This window comes from Tiliqua scincoides, chromosome 8 (genome assembly GCF_035046505.1).
Source record: "Tiliqua scincoides isolate rTilSci1 chromosome 8, rTilSci1.hap2, whole genome shotgun sequence".
Lineage (NCBI taxonomy): Eukaryota > Metazoa > Chordata > Lepidosauria > Squamata > Scincidae > Tiliqua > Tiliqua scincoides.
In genome coordinates this window covers 40,667,656-40,682,910 of record NC_089828.1, presented here as the reverse complement: position 1 = coordinate 40,682,910, position 15,255 = coordinate 40,667,656, and the positions used below count along the sequence as shown (strand labels likewise).

General features: G+C 46.7%; 1 protein-coding gene across 1 annotated transcript; it reads right to left on the bottom strand.

Moving 5' to 3' along the window:
- Positions 1-2,446: 2,446 nt before the first annotated feature.
- Positions 2,447-15,014, bottom strand: LOC136659281 (protein-lysine 6-oxidase-like). The gene is made up of 8 exons (XM_066636417.1): positions 15,009-15,014; positions 14,676-14,937; positions 12,401-12,509; positions 8,966-9,103; positions 7,451-7,607; positions 4,773-4,868; positions 3,592-3,707; positions 2,447-2,591 (listed from the first exon to the last, which is right to left on the bottom strand). Exons 1-8 carry the CDS (start codon positions 15,012-15,014, stop codon positions 2,447-2,449), a joined length of 1,029 nt encoding a protein of 342 aa, XP_066492514.1.
- Positions 15,015-15,255: the final 241 nt, after the last annotated feature.

Sequence of the window (15,255 nt, the reverse complement as noted above, 5' to 3'; positions counted from 1 at the left end):
TATTGCCAGTCATTTGCTCCTATATTTCAGATGGAAAGAGTCACACTTGTAATCTGTCATACCGCGAATCATTGCCTAAATGCTGCCCTCCACTGCTACGCATTGCTGAAGGCTCTTTGCTGTCTGTTTGCCTTTGTTTACTGTGTAACAGCTTGTGCTCCACAGATCTGCAAGTCAAGACAGTGCCTATTCGTTGGGTTGAACACATACAAGGAAATCATATTTGTCTTAACATATTGTGTCAACCACTCAAAATAGACCTCTGCAGCTGCAGGTGTGAAAGCAGCTTGTGCACTGCAGAGTGCCTCTGGGTTCTTGCTTGTATGCTTGAGAAAAGGTTTGTTTGCTCCCCCCGCCCCAATAGCTTGGCTCCTAGAGACTGTGGGGAGGGAGCTGAACTCTGAAGAGTTCATTGAATAATTCCTACTAAATTCATTTCAACGAGGTATTCCGCAAAATGGAATCTGAGTAGGGGCGAAAATCAGAAAGCAGGAATTTTCCTTGGTAAACGGGCAGTTGGAATGCATGAATCCTACAGAGCAGATAAAAAGTGTCCCAGAAGTTCTTTAGGTTCCGGTTTGGAAATTAATTTTGAGAGTCCTAAATTCCTCCCAACAAAGGAAAAGCAAACTCCTGCAGCTTGGGTTTTGAGACAGAGCTCAAAGAACATTTGTCCTCCCTCCCCACATGTCCCCACCAGGCTCCCATCGACCTCATAACTGCAGGAGCCCACACAAAGACTTGCACGCCTTGCATGTCCCTTTTGCTTTTCTTTCTTCCTTCCTGGAGAAAAGGGGGAAACACCTTGAGCAGTCCAGTTTAAATTTGCGGGCTGCATTGAGAGCACCGAGAGAAGGGTAGGACTTCTCCCCCAACTGCTGCTAGGTTAAGTAAGCTGTGTTTTTTTTTGGGGGGGGGGAGGGTGGTTGAGGGATAGATTGCTGGCAAAAGCAATTTTTGAGCCTCAAAATGGCTTGGTAGATTGGTTTTATTTATTTAGGAGGAAAGATTGGACCATTTTTGAGCTGTTGAGAGGGGAAGCTCAACAAACGTGCTCATCCCATGCTCTACTGAGGCAATGGTGCATGACAGTGACAGAGAAGACAGCTCTGGGAACCAACAGAGCTGTGCTTTAACAGTGTTGGGGGGGGCAGAGGCAATGGTGAAGCCAGGCTAACAAGGGCTGAATGTGAACAAAAGCAGAAACTGTTTGCTTCACTTGGTAAATTGTATTCTTCACTTGGGTTCTTGCATTAAGTTGGCAGCCTGGGAGTTGTAGCAGTGCCATGCTTTCCTCCATGGCTGCATAACATAAGAAGCCTTGTGCTAACAGCAGGTGCCCAAGGAGTGCCCCATTTCCCAATACCAGGGCCAATCCTGCTGCAGCTCCCAAGCCACTGAATGCAAGACTCCAGTCCTTGGGATTAAGCAACAGCCTTTTTTTGCAGAAAAGGTGCACTTGGAAGGACATGAAGAGTGAGAGAAGACTGGTCCAGTTTAGGTGTTCCAGGAGAATTCCAGGCACTGCAGTTGCTGGTCGTCCTTTTGTTAGTTTTTTCCTTTCTCAAAAGGAACTGTCTTTGCATTGACACAAGCTGGTTGCAAAAGCAGCAGTTCCTGCCACGTGGGCCTTGTCTGCCTTGGTGAGAGTGGCTTCAGACAGGCCCCCTTCCCTTGCTTGCTTGCTTAGAGTAAGAGTATGTAGCAGCAGCTGCAGCACTTCAGGTGTTCCATAAGTTTATGAGAGGGAAAGGATTGGGGATGTGCATGTATACATCTGCTGCTTCATCAAGGGTGGAGGGTATGACTGGGGCACTGCCTCCGCAGACAGCACCTAGGGCAGTGCCAAGGACACAGTTTTAAGCAAGGCTGATACAAATTCCCTTTGGGAGGGCATTGGAGATGAGGATTGACAGTCCAGAGACCAAAGCACCTTTGCATAGGGAAAGGGGAGGTGAAGGATCTTCGTTTCAGCTGCTCTGGGTCACCCACTGTTGTGGAGGGAAAAAATGGAAAGGAAATATGTGTCACAGTTCAGTAATGATAGTTGGAGACCTGCATGCATTCAGGGGTGTGGTTCTCTACATGCAATACATTCTGAGTCCTTGTCCCTTTTCACTCCACCCCCACCCCATTCATATGCAGTGCCAATACACATGTACTACTTCTGTGTATCATTCAGATACCACACATGCTTGGTCCACACTGGGATGGCCAATTTGAACTCCTCTTATATATCGCCTCCTACCAACTCTGAAGAAGCCAGAAAGTTCATAAATGTTCCATGATGATCTCAGCAGTTGAAACAAATGAACCAGGGGAGCTCACTTCAACCAACGGCAGCCAGAGGTCTCTCAGCCACGAATGCTTGCTTAGGAAGGTTTTAAAGGCGGCTGCTATTTTTTCCCCCCTTTGACAACCTTGTCTTGGCAAACTCACTATGTTCCTACAAATCCATGTCCTTGGTGTTGTTGTACTGCATGTTGACTTTCTGCAACCATAGCAATGCTTGGGCTGATTCACAAACAGCTTTAACTATGAAGCTAGAGACCTGGCCTCTGAAGAAATTCCTTTTGGATTCCCGGCCAGGACTTTGGAATGAGCAAAAGAAATCATCCCACATTAAAAGTCTATTATAGAAGGACAGGAAATATATATTTTGAATTAAGGGATGTGTTGAACTGTCACACGGTGTAAGGCTATCCTTGAGATGGGTTTAAAGATGTATGTTAGCGCAAGGATTTTCAACTGGTGTGCCACGAGTGGTCCACAGGTGTGCCATGGGAGTTTGGCAAATTTATTAATGAAATAAATATCATTTATTGATAGGGCCGTTGAGGGATGTGAACTCCCACCAGCAACATAGTGTGCCTTGTCAATTACCTAGACTGATGGTGTGCCTTGACAATTTTAGTGCTTTGTCAGTGCGTTGTGAGATGAAAAAGGTTGAAATTGCTATATTAGAGGGTCAGATTGTTTCATCGGTTCAGAGCACCCCATGGCAATTAGCCATGGTTGCTCAACAGAGCTTCCATGTTCAAAGGCAGTATATATCTGGAACAGCAGGTGCTGGGAGGGCAACAATAAGGGAAAGCTTCATGTTCTCTTTGTGAGTTTTCTAGAAGCATCTGGCTGGCCGCTGGTTAAAACTGGTTGATTAGATGGACTCTTGGTCTGAGCCAGCAGGGCTGCTTTACATTTTCATATCTATTTCTGAGTAAAATGCATAGGATTGCACTGCATGTATGTGAAGCACCTCCACTATTGGCAGTGCAGTCCTATCCATGTTTACTCAGAAGTAAGTCTCACCGGGTTTAACAGGACTTGCTCTCATGTAAGCATGTTTAGGAATGCAGCCAGTTATCTGCAGACTGGACTTTTTTGTTGTCCCCAGCATATCCTCCCCATCTGCCTTTTGTATTAATTTGTTTTGACCAAACACCCATTTGAAGAAGAGTTTGCTTGCTACTCCATAATATTTCAGCAGGTCTTTCTACCCCTTTTGGATTTTTTCCAACCTGACCAATGCAGTGTTTATCCTAATGAGAACACAGCAGCTCTCTGTAGCCTTCTGAGCTGCTCTCTTCATACCTGGTGATCCTGCAATTTCGAGCGGTGGCGTGCCTCCCTGTATACGTGACATCACATCTGGCGACATTGTTTGTGAAGTCTGACTCGGCCACTAGGAAGTCAGGGTTGACCATCACCTCAAGAAGAAAAGAACCGTGTCATGCTCTGCAATTTTGTTTCACCTCCCATCTTCCCCTCACATCAATTTATTCTTGAAATTAAGGGTGGGCTTCTCTGTGACTCTGGTGACCTGCTTCAGCTAGTCCAAGTTCTGCACATCACATGGCTTTATCTTTCCCACTAGAGCTATCTTAACGCTTGCACTCAGTACCAGGGGGTTGCAGTCAAGTTAGGATGCCACACTGCTGTTAATTTACCACTGTGAAATGGTAATTCCACTTCCAGCAGACTGTTGAACAGCAGAGCCTTATCAACGCTTAAGAGGCCTCCTTGACCTAGAATAGAGGCATCCTTGGACCAGGGAAAACTTTCCCACTGCCTGGAAGCTCCCTGGTAATCCTGGGGCCAGACACCAGCTCTTATACTTAGCCCATCTCACAAGGTGATTGTGAAGATTAGATTGGACAACCCCCCCCCCAATATTTCTCTTAACTGCTTGAAGAGAAAGTATGAAATGTGATTTTTCTATCTGTCAACTGATTTTTGAAAAACTGCACTTTGTTAACTCATCATATGAATGTTAGTTAACCAACTGATTATACTTGCAAACATTTGCAAATGTTTGCAACATCAAGCAATGACTTGCATGTGTGAATGGACCACCACAGGCCAAATCTTCATATCCTTCCACATACATGCTTTTTTCAGTGGAGTTGCTTTATGTTTTGCTTCTGCAGATTTAATATTGCATGGGAGGCTGTCCTGTAAGCCAGATAAGACCCTTCGATTATCCATTTAGCCTAGTGTCTGCTGGGGCTGGTGGCTGTTCTCTGCAGTTGTGTGTTCAAGGGCCTTTCCAAGTCCTGCTCAGCAACGCTACCAGTGACTGATCTTGGGATCTTCTATCCACAAAGCAGATGCTCTACTATTGAATTCTTTCAGCCTGCAGCCCTTTGTGAGTTTTAATTTTTAATAGTGCATCTTATTGTATCGTGTTATATTTGATTATTTCAGCTGCCCTGAAAATCTTGACTGAAGGATAGCATACCAATACATTAGAGTTCAATACAATCACTAAATACCTTGAGGATGTAATTCCCAGGCGGGACATCTGTAATGTCAATCCACTGGCAGTCAATATTGGCATTGTATGTGTCGTAACAGCCAGGGCCTAGACCCTATACAGGGAAGAAGATCACACCACTTTGGGTATTCTTTTTTTTGAACAGAGAAATGAATTTTCTGTGCATGTACGAAGTGCAATTTCATAATCTCGGAGTATCTACAATTGGTCTACACTGATTTTTGGATAAAAGCAAAGAATTTTTTTAAAGTAAAGGAGAATGCTTTCTGCCTAGGCTTGAGCTCCAATGCTACACTTTTTGACCCTCATCTGTATCAAAAAAGTGTACTTTACTAACCCACCACAGAAGTTGAATGTACCCCAAATAAGTCATAGAAATAAGAACCTTGGTGGGCTGTCTTGAGCATGACACCACCTTCAACAGGGAAAAAAAAATCTACCCTTCTGAATCCTTCCCTTTTGCACTACAGCATGGGTGTCCAAACCCTGGCCTGGGGGCCAAATCCAACCCTCAGGAGGATTTTATCTGGCCCCCAAGATTCCCCAGCTTCTCAGGGCTAAAAAAAACTCAAAAGATGCACTTCTGGGTATATACCACATTCAGCCACTAGAGGTGCCAAATGTAATGCAAATAAATTATTCCATTACATTCAGCATATCTAGTGTCGGAATGAGAGATATACCAATGTTAAGAGATTTAGTTAAACTTAAAATGGAGTAGCAACTGAGACAGAAAAAGTTTGAGATTTGTGTCTTGATGTTTTTTTCAAAATCCTTTCCCCCCCTTTTCCTGTGCAAGTCAATTTTGCCCTCTGCTCCCTTCCTCCTTCCACCCCATCCACTTAATGTATTCAGTCAAACTCTCAGCACATTGGTCCTCCATGTATTTATTACTTATTTATTTTCCAGCCCTCAGCACTGTGTCAGACATGCGATGTGGCTCTCATGGCAAAAAGTTTGGACACTTCTGCTCTAGAGAAAAGGAAAAGCTGCAAAGATCAATACTAGGGTTATTTTGGTGGATAACAAAAATGACACTCAGCAGATATTGGTCAGATTTTGTTTCACACTCGTTTCAAGTGGGGTACAAAACGTCCCTGCCACAACAGCCCATATGCTGCTAGTACAAAAATGCAACAAATGCAGGGGGAAGCATGAAGCACCAGAAGGCAATTGGTCTTCTTAAGAGTGAAGAACATGAGTAGTGTGGAGTGGCTGGAAAGAAAAATCAAAGATTTACCCATTTTTTTCCACTTCTCTCAATCAATTTTGACCCATTTGGATGAGGGTTAGAAATGTAGCTGTCAAAATTTATCAAGAGCAGCCTATTTCTTCTTGGCCGCACTGTATGATATTAACAGTGGATTAGGTCAGGGGCAGCCCAGCCACAAAGGCTACGCAAACTGAATGCTTCCAGTGATGGGCTGGGGGAGGTGGCAAACTGGCACTCATCCATACCCCACACTTGCCTGTTGCTTGGGTGGTTGCTCCCCACCCTTTTCTCTCTCACTCTCTTGAAGACCAAGCAAAAAGAGGAGGGGGAGGGTGAATCTTACCACCTCTAAACGATGTGGAAACAGAGTGGCTTTGCTCCCAGAAGCCTCCTTGCTGCCAGTTGCCAGAAGAGGCATTGCAGAAAAATGCAGATAGAGGGTGCTAAATGGTGCAGCAATGGATGGATGATGGCATGCTGGCTGAAGCTCACGCACGTGTTTGTGCATGCACAATAAAGGGAGGGCATAATTCGGCATCCGTAACTCTTCCCCTTGCCAGAAGAAGAGTTAATCACTAATCACTCTCTGGCCATGAGAAAAATCTTAGTTTCTGAAAGCAGTTTTGGAAATCTAAATATGATGCACAGATCAGGGGCGGGGTGGGGTCAATGGCATAGCTATGCCCAGCACCCAGGGGCACAAAATTTTTTAATCCTCTGCTCAGGCCTTAGAAAGGCACTTTTACTTTTTGGTAAAAACCGCATGTACCTTTCAAAGACCTCTAGCAGGCCTTCTGAGCCTTGGTGAGGCCACACACTGACTTCCCAGGCCTCAGAAGTCTTCCAAACAGCACCCCCTGACACCCTGCCAGGCATGGCATCTGGAGAAATTGCCCCCCCACCTCCTAAGCTACGCTACTGGGTGGAATTGACTCCAGGGGACTTTGACAATTCAGTCTCTTTTTGACCCCTGGCATTTTCTGTTTTGTTCTCCCCCCCCCCCCCAAAATAATCTTGAAAATGAAAACTTTATAACCTTTCTGAAATAATAAAAAACAGTATGAGTTAGTATTCCTATCCCTGTATTCCAGAGGCCATCAGTTTAATATTTCCATATGGAAGGGAGGTGGTTTGAGACTGAGAAGAAGTAGCTTGAAGGAAGCCACTCTCGACTCCATAGCTGTGGGAACCACCTGGTTCACACTTAGCCACTAGATTGATGTGCTGTTCTTGCCTATTTGTATTACCCATGCTCTGAATCAGAGGTGCCAACTGATCAAGGAACACAGTATGGCACAGTATGGCATGTGACTTCAACAGCTGCTTGATCTGAAGAAAAAAGCAGGTGAGGCTTTTCATAAACATCTTCATCTCTAGCGTCTGCTGAAGGTGAAGGCACAGGAGCAGGGGGCTGATGCAAGAGTGGATCTGCCCTGTCACGTCTCCCTCTCTCACTTACTCACCTGGGTGTGAGCTGTGCAGGCATAGCGCCGCTGGAAACCCGCATCGCACGTCGTATCCTCCAAGCAGAAGCTGGCTTTGTGCCCTTCAGCCACCTTTCTGTGGGTGAAGGCGTCCAGCAGGTCATAGTTACTAAAGGCATCCATGCTGTGGTAATGCCTGGAAGGAGGAAAGGAAGCTGCATAGGTGCTGAACAGGTCAATGATGCAAACACTGCCAGGAAGATAGCCAAGGGCATGTGCTCTGTCTCCTTCCAGTCGTGTGTTCTGGGAAATGGGAATTCCTTTGCACATGATCACACTGGTCATATCAGGGAAGCCAGGCGCATATTGCCCCCAGATTGGAAAAGCTGTAAAAACTGTAGAGAAAAGCTGTAGAGAATATTGTGATACTCAACTTGAAAAGTAAGGGGGGGACAACTCCAGACCATTTGCTGTGCTCTGCCCTTCTCCCCATTCGTTGCCTGCCTGGTTGCTCCCCTAAGAAACAAGCAGGTGGGGAAGTGGTAGTGATCACAATAGCATAGCCAGGAGGGGGTGGTAAGTATTGCAGGGGCCATGATACGCAGTGTAAGCGGCCTTTCCCACTCATTGAGGGAAGTGACAGCAATATGCATTGCCATTGCTGCCCCAATGTCTCCGACAGTGAGTAGAAGGGGCTGCTTACACAGCGCATTGTGGTACCTGCACTACTTAGCGCACTGCCCTCCCTCTGGCTATGGTACTGGATGGCAGCTGCAACAGCAAAAATGATGGTGGGTTGTGCGCTATAATCCGTGTCCGAATTTAAAAAAGAAAAGGATGTGTGCATGCACAAGCAGGGATGGTGAATCAGGCAACAGATCTGTTGAGACTGCTTCTGAAACATAAAGAAAGCCTTTGTCAGTGTGCCATTCCCTCATCAACCCACTGCTCAAAGTGGTCATTTCAGTCAACCTCATGACTGAGCTGGCCCTGAATGGTTTGATCCTGCAGTTATCCCTTATTTAAAAAAAAGCATACCCAGGAGCATGTACACCAGCTAAGAACTGTAGTGGGACCAAGGAGGGGGCTTTAACATTTTGCGTTTATTATAGTTCTTGTTTGACTCACATGTATCTTCTCTTTCCCCCCCCCGTGCTATTTACATTCAGGAAAAAAAGCTTCCATTGCCTCCATTCCATTGAATGGGGAACTCAGTCACGGCTCTCCCAGTGTAACCTATAGGTTGCATCTTGCTCAAGAGATCCATACAGATGGATTTCAAGTGGGTGCTCCTCTCTTACTTAGCAGGGGGAGAGTAACTGGCCCTCCTCACCCCAGCAGTGTCTTTTCTAGTGGCTGTCTGCTGGTGTTGCATCTTTTTAGACTGTGAGCCCTTTTGGGACAGGGAGCCATTAGTTGTTTGTTTAATTTTCTCTGCAAACTGCTTTGTGAACTTTTGTTGAAAAGCAGTATATAAATACTGTTAATAATAATAATAGAGAGGTCGCACCAAACAATCCACCAACTCCACCCTGCTTTGTTTGGCCTACTCACTGGTGGCAGCTGTGCCACTCCCAGGCGTGCTGCGGCTTCACAGGGAGGAAATCTGCGGTTCCTTGGTTCTTAACCCTTTGAGGGAAACGAAGGAGGACACGATAGCTGATGTCACTCACCTCGGGTCGGTAGGCAGACCTATCAGAAAGAGTGGAAGTAATTACAGCAGGTTTCTAGAACTGGAATACTGCCACTTATGGATGCATCCCTGGCTGCCACCAGAACATCTGACCGATCACTGAAACGTTTGATGCGGGGGTGCAGTGGTGACCCATGCATGTCCTTCTGCATTGCCTGATACTGTCTGAAAATTCAAATTGCCACCCCATCTCCCAGAAGAAAAATATCATAAGCACGAATGGACAGCTTGCCTTTTCTACATGGTACTATGAGATCTACTGAGTCAGTCTGTCTTGCTCTGCCCAATGGTAGGACCGGCTGTAGCCATTGCAATTCCTTTCTCCCTCAGTCACGGGTTGGTTCAAATCAGGGTTGCCAACTTTTAAACTAGACCCTGCAGTTGTGCCACAATTTGATCTGCAGGAATAATCAGATAAGCCAGTGATGAAAAGCTATATTGGCTGTTTTCTGTAGTTCAGAACTGTTAGAGGCAGTACAGCAGGCCAGGATGTCTGTTTCTGCTCAGTTAGTAACATTGTTCAGGAGTGGGGTGGAGGGAGAACAGAATTCTGTTGCATGTCTGACTCTTTGCTGCTGCCTGCTGTTATAAGGCTTGCAAGCAGACGTGATGTCCGGTGCTTTTCTGTCCCTTATGCTTGTATTACCCATTTGAGATGGTAAGTTCTTTGGGAGCAGAGACCTGCTATTTTTGCTTATGAATCTTCAGAAGATACTAGATACACAGGGCTGACCCAAGACCACCTGATGCCTGAGGCAGCATGCCAAATGCTGCCCCCCTTACCCAATGATGTGCCAGCCTCTGCTTCTCCCACTCTCCAATGTTCCAGCCCAGCACTTCATATTCCTTCTTTTCCTTTGTCCCCCTCTTCCGTTTCCAAACCAGGCAATGGAAGGAAAAGGAGGCTCCATGGGAGACAAGGATGTGTGCCCATCATCAGTCTGCTGCCTGAGGTGACCACTTCAGTTTATTTAATTGCACTTTTCAAACTTTTATACTACTACCCTTTCTCCAAGGAGCTCAGAGTGCTATACATAGTTCTTCCCTTCCTTTTGTCCTCATAACAACCCTGTGATGTTGGTGAGGTTGAGGTGACTAGCCCAAAGTCACCCAGGAAGCTTCATGACTACTAGGGATTTTAACCTGGGCCTTCCTGGTTGAAGCCCTCTTGGAACAGCATATGGATAATACATTAAATTCATGTGTAGGATTGCAGCCTTCAAAGTTTTGAGGAAGAGATGCAAAAATGCCCTGTTTTCAGAATGCTCTAGTAACCAGCATGTGTACCAATTTTCTAGCCACAGCCTATGATGTCTTTGTTGGCAGGTGAGTGTCAAGAAATGTAAAGAACATGCAATTTTAACAAGGGGGTGGAATGCAAACAAAACTTTGCAGGTTTGAGATTGTAGGAATTCTGTCCCAGCTGGCAGAAGGATGTCCTTGCTGAGATAAAAGAAGCTGGGAAAGAGAGGGGAAAAAGGAACCATTCACTGAATGAGCAAACAGGGAAACAGAGAAGGCAGTGACCCTTCTGTAAAACCAGGACAGCAGCTTGGTTTGTTTGGGTGTTTACAGGAAATGGGGCTGTTTCACCCACCCCCCTTGATTTCGGCATTTTCCAAGGCTAGAATCAATAATCAACAGAAAAACGTGCTGTTCTGGACCAAAGTGTTAGAGGGCCAATCAAAGCATGGGAGCCCTCCCTCCCTCGCAATTCCATAGCCAAAGCCTCAATATTGGGCTGCTTTAAAAAATCCTGGGGTAATCTAGCATGAGTTCCTTTCATCCAGTGAAGTCCAAGCTATTTGTAAATACCCACTAATGAACCGGCAGTCCCTTGTCTGAATGCCAGAATCCACACCAGAAGCACACTGGCTGCAGCAAGTGGATAAGGTAGAAATGTGCACCTTTTGACACACATGAGGAGACAGAGAGTCATCAAAAGATGAATGAGGAGGAGAGAGAAATTCACTCTCTCATTCTGCAGGATTTGGGGGTCTCCCAGTGAAAGTGAATGGCAGAAAGTTCAGGACAGATAAACAAAAAAAAACCTTCACAGCATGCATAGTTCATTTCCGGAATGTGCTGCCACAACATGGCCACAGGCTTAGAAGTCTTTCTAAAGACCTATGACAGATGAATGGGTGGGTCTTGTAATTTGAGTTTTTATCATTGGGGGTATTTTACTTCTGAAAGCTGCCTTGGGCATCATTGTTTTTATGATGGAAAGAAAGTCTGAAATAAGTAAATAAATACAATCAGCTCTTAGTACAATAGTGACTAGCATAATCTCTTTGAGCCTCAGTTGCATACTGATTTCAAGGGAGGACTCAAAGGGTTATGTCTTTTTGGAGGCTTCCCATCTGCCAATAGGGCTGTTAATTGGTGGTAGAGAAGGTTTGTGGCCTGCAGAAGATCCCATCTCTGGTCTCTGGCAGCATCTCCAGGAAAGGCTAGGAAGGACCCCTGAGTTGGAATCCCTGGAGGAGAGGATGCTCAGTTCCAAGACCCAAGCTTCCTCTGACTTGGTCTAAGGAAGCTTCCCATATTTATCCGGTCAGCTGATATGGGAAGCAGGAGGATGAAAACAACTATTATGAACTCTATGGAGCTCAAATCTTGTTCTTCATCATGCACAGGAGGAAAAAAAGAGTGGATCTGCCCCACTTTTTTGGTCCTTCTTGAAAAGAACATAAGAAGATCTGCTGGATCAAACTATCTATTAGTCTAACTGGCCATCAATGCCTTTGGGAGCTCACGCATCCAAGGTGAAGATAAGGGCCTTCCCCCATGATCCATCCCCAGTAGCTGCCTTTCAGAGTTCTACCATCTCCACACAAGTGTGATTACTGAACTCTCCTCACTCCTTTCTAATCTATAGTTATACACAGTGTGAAGAGAGTAGACACATAGGGGAGGTTTTCATAAATGTTTAATTTATAAAAACCTCCCCTATGTCCACTTTCTTCACACTATGCATAGTTATAGATTCCTCAATAACATCCCCCTTTGGGGATAAAGAAGATATGTATGAACACTTTTGTACGTGTTATGCTTCTATCACACCCTTCCTCCAAGGCAGTGAGGGCAATGGTGTGTCCCCCACCCCAAATTTATCTTAACAACAATCCTGTGAAATAAGAAGGACGGAGAGTAGAATAGCCACAGGGTGCCCACTGAGCTTTGTGATCCAGTGAAGATTTGAACCTGGGTCACCCTACCCTGACACTAACCACACTGGCATCTCATAAGTCCACGAACAATGGAGAACAGAAACTACAAAGCGCACTGACTACCTTGCAAGACAGTTTTCCTCAGCTGCACATCTTAATGCATACATCTGGACACGCTGTACGTAGGTGGCAGCTTGGATGAAATACGGATCTGGAATCAAGTCAGGCAGGCCTGAGAGGAGGAGGAGGAAACAGAACAACATGAGAGATGCATAAACTGGTAGAGCACACCATTCACATTCGGGGAGCAAATGCACTGCCAGAGGAGGGCAAAGGGAACAGGTGCCCTAGATAAGTAATTCACTCCCCCATTCCTGAACCCTTGCATTAACTTGACAGAAACACATTTTTCCACATAGTTTCCTTCATTCCTTCCCTAACTGTGCTTAGATAGATAGCTAGATAGATATCTAAACACAGTTCCTCACGAATGTGAAATGTACCATTCTTTCAGAAAGATAGTGCAGCAAGAAACTGCAAGAAGCATCATAGTTAAGACCCGGAGCTGTGAACCAGCAGGGCTTACCTGATTTTTAATCCTGGCTCAGGTCTATGAACTCCATGGATGGTCTTAGGTGAGCTACTCCCTCAGCAACATGGCTGCAATATGGGGGTAATACAGTACTGACTTCCTACGGTTATAAGGCCAACCTCAAGATGACCCATGGACAGCACTTTTTACACACTCAGAAAATGCTATATACATGTTACTGTAAGTATTCTCAGAATGTGGGATCAAGTTCCCCTCCACACTCTTTTGCACCATTTCTGCCCCCCTCCATTCCTTTTTCTGGGGCTGACACTGTTTGGCGACTGACATTTCTGCTGCGTGGAGCTCAGTCCTTAAAGAAAAGGGTGACTGAACATGTGCAAAAAGCCCTTCCTGCAGAATTCAGCAAATGCTCATATTTTCTGGATTGAAGGATTTAAAGAGCGGAGTGACCCCCAGGACAAACGGGCTTTTCTGGAAGGGGTTTTCTGACACCCTCCCCCCACATCTAATTCAGCAAAGCCCTTCTGCATTGGTCCTGCCTCTCTTCACTTCCTCTGTTGTCTCCCTTGTGTCAATATCTCAGTGGTTCTCAAACTATTTAGCCCAAGACCCACTTTCTAGAACAGGGGTGTCCAAAGTTTTTGGCAGGAGGGCCACATCATCTCTCTGAGACTGTGTCGGGGGGCCGAGGAAAAAAAGAATCAATTTACATTTAAAATTTGAATAAATTTACATAAGTTTACAAAAATGACTATATTAAAGATGAACTTATATGAATGAATGAATGTCTTGAAATAGCTCAAGGCCTGTCAAAAACCTTGCACAAAGCAAGACTGGCCTTTCCTTTGCTGCTGCTACTGCATCACAGAGTGAAACAGCAAGCAGTGGAGGAAGTCCTCATCCCACAGCTCATGCGAGAGGTCAAACAGTCGCCCTCACGCTGAGAGCAGTTGCATCGGGCCAGTGCAGGCTCCAACAAATCTCCAGAGGGCCAGAGGCTCATTGGAGACTGGGGGCTCCCTGAGGGCCGCACTGAGAAGCCTCAAGGGCCGCAAGTGGCCCCAGGGCCGGGGTTTGGGCACCCCTGTTCTAGAATGACAACCTGTCTAAAATGTCATTAACCTATCCTAGGCTGCAAGCCTATCCACACTTAGCCAAGAGTACGCCCCATTGACTATCATTGTTAAAAGCAGATACACTGTAAGTCTGTTAAAAGTACAGCTCTCCCCAAATGCAGTCACATATCATGCTGGCATAAACGGGTGCGCACTTATTGACGGGATACGTTATCTGATTCCCATTGCTATGCGATTAGGTTATTAAATGAACATTCAGCCCAATCGATTGCCTTTATTGTGTAAACAGACATTCCCTGCCAGACACTAGCAGGCTGCACAGGCTACTGGAGACAGATTGCCTCCTCTTTGCATTAAGAGCCTCTTTGCTGTGTAAACAGACACTCTGCTGCAGGCTATGGTAGATGCGATTGCCTCATTAAGAGCATCTTTATTACGCTTTGACCACTGTCATATATGTGGTCCATCATTAAGCGAACCATTGTTAGACACCTGTATACTAAAAATTAAATATTGAGATGAACAGGGACCCACCTGAAAATGGCTCGCGACCCACAGTTTGAGGAACAGTGCAATATCTAGATTGTAAGGCACCTGCATCAAGAACCTGTCCCCCACCTTCTTCATAAGTACAATGGCACTATAGTCATCATCATCATCGCTGCCACCACCACCAAAAGTGGCACTTCAGTGGCATCCTATTCTCCAAATCCCACCACTCACCACCAACCAGCCCCCCCCCAACTGACCAAGCCACCCCTGTGCTCACCATGGTGAAAGTATCTGGTTCCATACCCGGACCTCCAGTTGGCACCCGGGGACCCAGCACGTCTCCCGGCATTCGGGTACAGATTGTAGAGGACGCTGTTCCTCCGGGGGTCGTCCTCTACCGAGCCGCCAGCTTGCCGGAGCCCGCCCCGCTGGGCGCTTGCCTGGGGTGGCGCGGGAGCGCCCTCGATCTCGTTGCCGCCTTCCCCGGGACGAAGCGCCTGCGAGGGGCTGGCGTCCGCCCTGCTGTAGCCTGGCCCCGGCTGCCCGGGGGGGGACGCCTCCCCGGGGCTGGTGGCGTTCCCTGCCCTGGTGCCCCTGACCCCTTCCAGGCTGGCATGGGGGGTACTGGGCGCGGGCACCGGGTCAGGGACCGCGGGGCGCCTGCTTCCCTCGGGGGTCCCCCCCGCCGCGCTGCCCCGCCACCGAGGGGCTCCTGCCCCGGAGCCGTCCTCTCCGCTCAGGGCTCCTCCGGCGTCGGGGGCGCTGCCGTCCCGCAGGGCGACTCTGCGGACCGTCCAGAGGCTGGTCCGAGGGGGCGGCGTGGCTGGGCTGCTGCTCCTGGCCGCGCTCAGGTAGAG

Bases quoted from the DNA above. Each gene is read 5' to 3' on its own strand.
- LOC136659281 (XM_066636417.1), bottom strand. The intron at 12,510-14,675 runs GTGAGCACAGGG...TCCTCCTCTCAG, and splicing joins AACCAGATACTTTCACCATG to GCCTGCCTGACTTGATTCCA. The intron at 3,708-4,772 runs GTATTTAGTGAT...TTTCTTCTTGAG, and splicing joins CTGGGAATTACATCCTCAAG to GTGATGGTCAACCCTGACTT.